Source organism: Montipora capricornis, chromosome 5, assembly GCF_036669925.1.
Source record: "Montipora capricornis isolate CH-2021 chromosome 5, ASM3666992v2, whole genome shotgun sequence".
Classification (NCBI taxonomy): domain Eukaryota; kingdom Metazoa; phylum Cnidaria; class Anthozoa; order Scleractinia; family Acroporidae; genus Montipora; species Montipora capricornis.
In genome coordinates this window covers 14887731-14897730 of record NC_090887.1, presented here as the reverse complement: position 1 = coordinate 14897730, position 10000 = coordinate 14887731, and the positions used below count along the sequence as shown (strand labels likewise).

At 41.0% G+C, this 10000-nt stretch overlaps 1 protein-coding gene across 1 annotated transcript in view; it reads right to left on the bottom strand.

The window, feature by feature from the left end:
* The window catches only part of LOC138049594 (dynein axonemal heavy chain 7-like), a 75153-nt gene that overhangs the window by 13939 nt on the left and 51214 nt on the right, over nucleotides 1–10000 (bottom strand). Inside the window, 12 exon segments of the mRNA XM_068895962.1 lie at nucleotides 723–780; nucleotides 918–1051; nucleotides 1328–1481; nucleotides 1654–1817; nucleotides 2605–2719; nucleotides 2877–2947; nucleotides 3036–3143; nucleotides 4541–4613; nucleotides 5380–5608; nucleotides 7281–7398; nucleotides 8011–8151; nucleotides 9288–9410. Coding sequence (XP_068752063.1) covers nucleotides 723–780; nucleotides 918–1051; nucleotides 1328–1481; nucleotides 1654–1817; nucleotides 2605–2719; nucleotides 2877–2947; nucleotides 3036–3143; nucleotides 4541–4613; nucleotides 5380–5608; nucleotides 7281–7398; nucleotides 8011–8151; nucleotides 9288–9410 — 1488 coding nt within the window.

Sequence of the window (10000 nt, the reverse complement as noted above, 5' to 3'; positions counted from 1 at the left end):
GATGATTGCGCGACTGATGACTGTACAGGGAAATAACTCGAAAACTGCAAGGTTCATTTGTCACCCCGACTCGACCTTTATTCACAGGTCTCTTTCTCCATAAGTTATATCTTTTATTTTACAGTATTTGAAAATGTGTATTAAGTGTAAAGAGTAAGTAAAGTGTTGTTGTTGTTGTCGAACGACTGACTGGTTCGCCAAGTTACTCGGTACACTGTATGAGTAACCGAGAACTGACGGACTGACTGACTAGATACACGAATTATATAATTATTACATGCATGAATCGATGAGCAATTGACTAAACAGTTTATAAAACGAACGAATTGACTATCCGAGTGACCGACCCACTGACCAAATGAATGAATGATCTGACCTACCAACCAATCAATTGTCTGACTAACAGACTGACCGAAGAATGAAGGGGTAGTTTCTAAAGAAACTGTGGTGCTGCGTCGGTGGGGAAGTAGTATACAAAAATTTTGGTTTATCAACGGAGTTGATAATGTAAATTGACCACCGTACAGAGATTCTAAAAGCTGACGTTTCGAGCGTTAGCCCTTCGTCAGAGCGAATCAGACTGACTGACCGTCGAGGTTCTTGGCAATTGTTTTATTGAATGACTAATTGGTTGTTATATGGTTGCGTGGTTGCTGAGCAGGAGCAGTGGCTTTTCATAAAATAAAATGTTTATTTCATGTGATCACACATGACTAACGAACCTTAACTGATGTTTCAGGAAGGTAGTGAGGATTCCTGAGCTTCGTTGTAATGTAAAACCTGAAAAGCAAAGGAAAGAAAATATAGCACCGAAACTGACAGCTTAAGACAGCAGTCGTGCACAATCAACAAAATATCAACATAAACAAAATTGCTGCGCAAAATAACGCCAACCGGCAAAATTCTGTGAAACGAACCTGAAGTCTTTGGAGTATTCTATAACACTGTCCCCAAGTTTGATGCAGATACTGCCGCCCTGTTTGAAAGTCTGCTTCAAAAGCAGCGGCTCCAGCAACGGGTCCAGTTCCTCGCCAACATTTTCTAACAGAACCTAAAATGAAAACAGTTACTTAAACTGGTAAACCATTGATACAAAAAGTGAGAACAAAAAGATAACAGTGATGGATGACAAGGAAAAAAATTTGGGGTTAAAGTATAAAATGTGTACTTCAAGAATTTTCAAGGCCTTCAATTTTGACGCTTAATTTCAAAGCCTCTCAGGGACTGAAAAGAGGCATGTAAGACTTCAAGAGTGAACTGAGGTACTTGGTGCACACTCTACGCGCACTTAAAAAATCAAAGCAGACGAGCTGAAAGGTAAACATACCGGTGTGCCAAACTGGATACAGTTTTCCAGTGTTCTCACGTAATCCGCGTCTGTCATTTTAATCACGTGTAAATTGTTTTTCTTCTCCATATTCTTCACCCACTTGTTTGCCTGTCCCTGAGGGTCGATCATCAAAGGCCAGCGGTTCGCGTTGCTGGGAATAAGAAGTCGCAAGTTAGATCCTGAAGGAGGTCGTTATGGCAACCAAATCAACATGACTACCATTAACATGGCCGCCGTGACGTCATATAAAAGCGCAGTATCAGTAATAAATCCAAGTTTGAGTCGACAAGTCGGTTGAAGCCAGTTTTTTGTAGCACTATTACCTGATGATGATTCCGTTTTCGATAGAGAAACTATCTGTGGGTAAGCCAGCAATATTCCAGTCCCTTATCTTGACTGGATCTCCAAGAGTGCCCGTCACTGTGAAGTCATCAGAACATGGAATGTTTGCAGAACGGCAGGCTTGTACCCACTCTGTTGTTTGTTCCTATAAATACAGGACCATCAATAGTAACAGTGATGGGATAAACGGCTGAACGAATGGTTCAATGAACGAACAAAAAAAAAAAACCGACGGGAAAGCGTCTTGGTGAATGAGTGCGAGAGTGAATCAATGACTGGATAAGAAACACTTTAAGGACGGTGCCTACTACTTCAAAGGTACTTTTTGCGGTTTTATGAATATGCGGGAAAAGCAGATCTCAACAAGTGTTATTAAAATCCAAAAAGAAAATTGGGGGTAACCACCCATTTTTCAAAGATAATTAATCAATAATATTAGCAAAAAGCTTTAAAATACAAAGCAATGTATGGCGTTCCTTGCCAAATTAAAGCTTAATTATCTCTGAAAAATGCATGGTTACCCCAAATTTTCTTTTTGGATACCAAGAGCCCTTGCTAAGTTCTGCTTTCTTCACATAAATTTAAACCGCGCAAAAATATCCCTGCATTAGTAAGCAATACCGATAGGAAATCCGAATATCTGGAGATGCGCAGAACGTATGCGCAATAACAATAGTTGGCACCGTCCTTAATATAGACTTCTGTAGAGAGGAGTTGAAGCGGCGACTAGCCTAATAATTCTATCTAGTGGTCAAAACAAACCCTAGTTGTTGGAGGGGTTGATGGCGCCAACCCGGTAACTGAAGGCTCAAATCACCATCTAGAGCAGAGCTCCATTAGTTTGACAGTCCGTGTGCCCTCCATCAACCTTTCAAATAACTATACCGGACAACGAACAACTCGACCAACCGAACAGTGATTTGAATCAATACCTGTCTAAAAGCAGCTGTAAATGCTCCCAAGTAGGCAACTACACCAGATGACACCAACACGTCTCCAATAAGATTTGTAAATTTGATACCAAGCTGTTTGGCCACTTCAGTCCACCTGAATTCGAAAAGCAATGACATGATTGACTTTAGGTGCTGACAAAAATAGTGGAGTAGTTTCTTTACTGAGGACTGTTTTGTTGAAAGAAAGGAATTGAAACAAGAAAAAAAAAACCGACAGTGCGTTTGCAAGAAATTGCCATAATGCCACATACCTTGTTTTTTCGCCCCCGAGTCCCCCAATCAACTTTTCCGCGCGCTCAAGTTTCTTTGTACAAAGATCGACCTAAAAGAAAGTAAACCGCAAAACAGAATTGATTAAAAAGGGAAAAACGCGCAAGAAAATGACACGTTCAGAAATAAGACGTCCATACTTGTTTTTCCAAATCTGCCTTCTTTTTTACGTTAGCTTCGTACTTCTCCTGCAAGCGAGCCAATTTATCTTGGACTTCACGGAGAGCGGAGCGCTTCTTATTCAAGCTCTACAAGGCAACACATACAACAAAACTTGGTTTACTCACTAAATCGTGTTCTTGCTGCTTTGCGGTTCTGGATCATTACGACAAGAGATAGGACAGGTGGAATGGATGAATATGAAGTGCGGACAAGATTCAAAAGGAAAAAACGGTCCTATCATTACTTCAGTAAATTAAGACAATTGTCAGAAAAGAGAGGCTGAATTGCCGCAGTGTCGGCCACAGCCCCACTTGTGATTTGAGGTTGTTGATTCATTATTCTCCTCCGAGAGATTTTTTGGGGCAACCACGGCCTGCTTTCTCCTCTCGCAAAAAAAAATTGTTCTGCTTTGCGTTAATTTGTAGTCTACCCATTTAGTACACCATTGCTACGCGGTAAGAGAAACCTAAAAGAGTAAAGTCAAAGAGTGGCAGGCGCTCTAAAGTGGCCATCTCCGTCCACGCACGCGGTGCCATTAGTTCAGCACGTGACATTCATGCGGGCGATTCAATGTCAAATATGAAATTCATATTCATATTGTAGATAGGGTTACACACATTATGCTCGTAAATTTAATCACTATGCTTTTTAGCGTTACCCTAAAAATCATACCACTAATTAATTATGCTCGTGTGATGCTGGCTGAAATGTCGCCCTTGAATCCACGGTACCACCCAAACGAGTCCCCAAAGCTTAAAACGCAACATTTTCATGTTTTTGTTTTACTCTTAAAGGCAACGAAAAACAACGCGGTATATCTAAAATGTGTAAAGCATGTTAATAAAAGTATTGTATGTCAGCAATTTGGTCTATGTTTATCTCTTGTTTTATTGAAGCATTAATGAACATTCAATATAGTCTTGAGGCGCAAGGTCTTGCAAATATCCAAACGGGACTTGCCATGTTGTGATTGTAGTCAGGATGACTCCCAAGCCTGATGGACCTAGCATAATGTTGTAACCATGCCTCTCAACCACTAACCAAGTCTTAGAAAGAGCTGAATAATCACACAAGAGGCAAATTCGATAAATTTTTCCTTACATTTTCACTAAAAATAGGGAAAATATTAGTTTTATAGCATTATGCTAAAATTATGCTATGAACTTGGCTATTATTCCGGCATTATGCTTGATGCTCTGACTATGCCATTATGCTCAAAATTATGCCGGCATAATGTGTCTAACAGAGTTAACTGAATAGAGTGTAATGTGGGATGGAAAATCTGGCGCTACACGTTACACTCTATTCAGTTAACTCTGTTTAAAAATATAGTGCTACACGACCAACGTTTGTATAAACGTAACCTTTCCTTGTACTTGATAATGTGTCTAACCCTACTTGTAGAACATGAGAACATGGGGGTTGGCTGGGTAAGTGTCATGCATATACACGATGGGAATAAAATAAACGCATACACCCTCACCTCCATAGCAACAGATAGCTCAGCCTCCGCTTCCTTCAGAGCCGCTTTTTTAGGCGCCACAACCCGTGCAACCCTGAAAACCAGAGGATACCGCATTTGGAATTGTTTTGACACTAACAATATACATAACAAAATTACTCCATTCTCATTGGCTGAAAGCAGTGCTGTTTTTCGTAAACACAGTGCAAAAAACAATTCATTCAGTGTAAAAATAGCTAATTTGGAGGAATTTACTCGCAGAATTCTCGCTTTTCGATTGGTCAATGAGAAAGCAAAGTCAGAGAAAGCCAATCAAATGCGAGCACTGGATGGTGCAAATTATTCCATGATGCGTGATACGCGTGTGTTGCTTCTGCTCAACAATCTCGGATTTTTTCATGTATATTATTCAGTCATCACATGATTTTTCTCGCCCTACGGGCTCGTGCAATTTTGTTCGCCTTTGAAAAAAATTTACTCGTGTTTATTTATTCCAAATTGCACTCCAAATCATGTGATTACCTACACTAACAATACTGAGGGACGTTAAAGAACCAACACACTGTAAAGGAAGAGAAGGGCACAGAAATCCCGATATTGAAGTTTATCTCTACCAGCACGTGGTCTGCCTGGCTGGATTAGATGGAAGGACCTATGAGTGAATGAGGCCACTAAAACACAAAACAGACAATCGCTGGGACATTTGACGGATGCTGGAACCCCTCAGAAGGACAACACATATGGCCAACAAGTTGGGGATCCAATGATATTAGAGATTGTAAAGAGCTTTGTCCTTTCTAACAAGTTTAGTTGGAGCGCTTAACTCGCTTTATAAAAGAGGTTGAAAGAAATCTACTTACTTGTCATAGGAATCCATGGCTACAACCCACTTGCACAGACCCTCTGCTGCAGTAGATGCCGTCTTGATCTTGTCGGGATCAAACTCGGCATTTGCGGTGTACTTTTGTCGTATTGTTTTGATAATTGCTGGTGCGATGTTATCTTTGTCGTAGTTTTGCAGTGATTTTAAGAAATTCATGTCACCGAGAACTCGCTTTGATGGCCCCCAGAAGTCTTCAATTTTCTTGCCTACAAACAAATCGTATAAGAAGTGACCTTGAAAAAAAAAAAATCTAGATTCTATTCCGCGGCACAAAGCTTCATAAAACGAGATATATCAAGCAATATGGCAGCGTAACAAAATTACCAGCGTGTTATAACTACCACAGCGAGTAAACAGATAAAGAATATGTCCATACTATGAACACATGGACTGCGTGTTTACGAAATAGCATTTTTGCCGCAGCGATAATCCAGGGTCACCAAAGGACCGAATGTCTTAAAATTGGTAAGAATTACCTAAAATGGTTTCCACAATGCTTTAAACGTTCGTTTAGTAAGTTTGTAGCTGCGCTACAAAATATTTGTATGTGCGGATGTCCTAGGGGCTTTTTTGCCTCGTTCGAAAGTTGTAGCAATCGTGACGGGTCTGATCCGGCAAAAACTTTACATTACTTGGTCGTACTTCTTTTTCCCCGATAATTTTAAGGAAGGTTTGTTTAAGGCCGTTCGCGCCAATTGTTTCTGCGCATCCTTACTGCGCACGCAAATGCACACGCCACGTCATACACGAGCGCGCGCGCTAAGTAATAAAATGAGAAATGATAGGGCAAAAGGCCATTGCTATAGCTTTGCCTGGATTTAACGGTCTTGGACGTTCGGTGACCCCTATTTTTCTTTCCAGAAACGGATTTTATTTACAATTATCTCCACGTTGTCCAAAAATGAACAAAAAAATCAATGTGGGAAGTTAAAAAAATTTCAAGATTTCTGCTCACGGGACATCAAATCCTGCCATCTTGCGGCTGCAAGGCGCGTGAAACTGTGGTCGCTAAATGCGAACTTGATCTTTAAGGAACCTCACCAGTTGACTAAATTCACTTAATAAGTCCACTTAAATAATATTTGGCAGAGAAGATTTCACTTCAAAGATTTGATTGCAATATATTTGGGTTTAAATAAATTGGCCTTATTCGCTAACGAAGCCCGATTTTGTCACATTTTGGGTGTTTTCCGGGCATGTTCTCTCCAAAACGAAGTCGGTGACCCCCCCATTTTTTTTACATTTCTGACATAACTAACTCATCATCTTACAGTGGTAAAAGTTTCAGAAAAAAATCAATGTTGAAAAATTTTCGCGCAAACGTCCTTAAAACACGATTCTCAAACAAACTTTTGCGAAATTGATAGAAGCTATAAATCTTCACATCTTATGCTATTTCCAATATCACAGTTGATCCTTACTCAACTCAGTAAAAATTCTAGCCTTCTTCAATGTGGTTTCGAAATTTCTACATACTCTTCCGAAATATCTAGAAAATCTGTTTAGAAAAATGTTCAAAATCTTAGTGTGCATCAAGAGTCTGAGTTTGAATATTCGAAAATTCAAGCTCACCTTCCTTCCGAGCAGATATTTACAGAAATTACTCGATGGGTGCCCCTGATAATAGAGTGATCAGGGAACACTTTACTTTTTTTTAAAATCAAAGATGGTATCTGTAACCTGACGAAAGGAAATGAAATGAACGAGTTTCTACAGTATGTTACTGGAGTCTGAAGGATCTGATACAATAACCAATCTAAAATTCCCTCGTGACTGTACGAGGGGTTCTTTGCAGAGTGCATTTTTCCAGGCTGAAGTGAGTGTCTGTTATTTGATCACGAGGGATTCAGGAAGGTATAGCAGGGTTGAAGTTATTACCTGAACCCGAGGGATCTGGAATTCTTTCTGCTTTGATTCCTTTCAAAATACAAATAGCCTCCATGACAAGTTTAACGCCAGCCGGAGGACTCTTCATAGTTTTCATCACTGTAATGTCCTGAATTGAAACGAAGGGAAAACGAGATGTATACACACGTGCCAAACACCACTACCTCGATAGCTGACAAATCAGAAGGAATACAAGAATAATTTTCTCTCAGTAATGGAGTTCACGGGCGTAACTGTAAATTACGGCCTGCATTCCTTCATTTTCCCTCAACTTCTGAAACAAGCAAAAAAATCCCCACTTTTACATTTAGCGAGGCGTCCTACAGAATACAGCCCGCAACATTGGTCAATCATTGCTCTCATGCGGAAAGATAACATGATGATTAATTGTTTTCAAGGGCCGGTTGCTCGACGCCTGGTTAGCGCTAACCGTTTGTTAAGAGGTCTCAAAACCTACAGGTTTCCATGGTATTTAATGCTGGTAAGCGCTAACCATGCTTCGAACAACCGAGGCCAGGTTCACAAGGATCTTTCAAATATCAAACGCCTTCATGCCCCCGGCATCACTGATAAATAACTTTCTCCACACCGTAAACAGTTTGGTGACTATTCCATTAGCAAACATTTCCTTTCACGCTTGAAACATGTCAAGGGACCAGCTTTAAGAATAAGTGAATCATAGTTTTGGACCAACTGGGACTTGGGAGTATTTGTGTCTTACCGCTGGTGTCAATGTGTTGAGGGCTGCAAGAGCAGCTTCGAGAATCGGAATAGCTTCACCCAAATCCTTGTCACAATCGTCTTTGATGGCCTGAGCAGCAGCTGCCTGTTTGTTAGCAACTGCTTCGTCTGCTTTCACAACCTGAAAACAACCGAATACAGTTCAACAAAAACCGCACTACATACTACCCCAAATAGCAGGCATAAAACACTTAATAACTGTTCCCTCTCAAGCGGAATATGGGTAATACTAAAATGAGATAACGTTTGGTGCGAAACACCAGTACAAAAGCTAGGACTGTTGACCAGACCCTGTTTGTTCAAAAGACGAAAGCACTATCCGAGGGATAAATCACTTTCCAACGGATCAGAGCTATCTTGGCCAACTGAGTTATCCTGCGAATGGCGACTTACCCGGTGGACAGCACTACCAGCAATAAACTAATAAACTAAGTCTGGATCGAACATCTACCGGTAACTATAAAGTGCAAAATCACTGCAAAATAAGGCCTTAGCAGCGGTCACGAAACCTAGGCTGGCCACAGATGAAGAGACGTAAACAATCAACGACACAATCACTGATTTGTGAAAAGGAAAAATTCGGTTGGGATTTTACATCAAGGCAAATCTTAAGTGAGGTAAATTCGACGAAACTGTGCAGCGCAATATTGCAGATGAATGGTAAAGGAAAGTTTAAATTTGAAGCCGAGAATTTAAAATGTCAACCAGGCACCAGTTGTTCAAAAGTTGGAAAATGCTATCCACCGGCTAAATCACTATACATTGGATAGCGCAATTGGTTTCGCTATGACTTAACCACTGGATAGTGATTTATCCGGCGGATAGCGCTATATCCATCGTTTGAACAACTGAGGCCAGACGTTTCGAGGGTCTCCCTCTTCATCAGCTGCTTGAAGAGGGAGTACCCTCAAAATGTCTGGTTCACATTTCCAATTCCCGAGCGCAACTTTAAACTCTCCTTCAAGTCTTCAAGTTGGCGTGCCACTGGGCCATTGTTTGCGCAAGCTAAAAAAAACGTCACAGTAGGCGAGCTGCTGACGATATTTGTAGAATCTGCCGACCGAGCGCGCGCGCGCGCGCACTTGCACGCAACGCGCAGGAACACGTCCACAGAGATGCACAACTTGATGCGTTGAATAACACTCAAAGATAAATCGCATTTCTTGTTGCTTGGCACACATGGATTTGCTTTCAGTGCACTGCGTTATGGGCCGTGACTCCGCTATTTTCTTTTCTGTTTTCATGAGAGGATATTACCTTTTCTTTCTTGGCGACTTCAACAGAGTCTTTCTCAATAATAACCATGATTTCATCCACCTCTTTGCCAGCTTGGATAAGTTGGGGCTGCAAAGCTTCTAACTCTGCCTGCATGGCTGACACCTAAAACACAACCACATCACCCCGCCTTTTAGCAACACAAATGAATTTAGTGCATCTCCATTGAACCACCTCTCGTGTAATGAGGACATGATGATGATTTGGAAAGGAAAGGAAAGGAACTTTATTTAAGTGTCAAGTCGTTCTAGCACTGGAGCACTAATTGGGGACACTGTAAACTGAAATGAACAATTAACACAAATCAAGTCAAATGTTGTTTTGTTTATTTTTTTTTTTTTGGAGGAGAGGGGAAACCGGAGTACCCGGAGAAAACCTCTCGGTGCAGAGTAGAGAACCAACTAATTCAACCCACATATGACGCCAGATCTGGGAATCGAACCCGCTCCACATATTGGTGGGAGGCGAGTGCTCTCACCACTGCGCTATCCCTGCACCCCAACCCTGGATGTTTTGGAGACAGGCACGGCGATGAAAATAGTGATAAATACTGCAATCAGATGATATTGATGATACTGCTGACGATACTTGTAAAAATGATGATGACGATGATTTGAGGAAATTCTCCCTGCTTACATTTCGGCGAGAACAACCAGTGCAAGTATTTGCCTACTCTTTTGTATTACATAATCAAG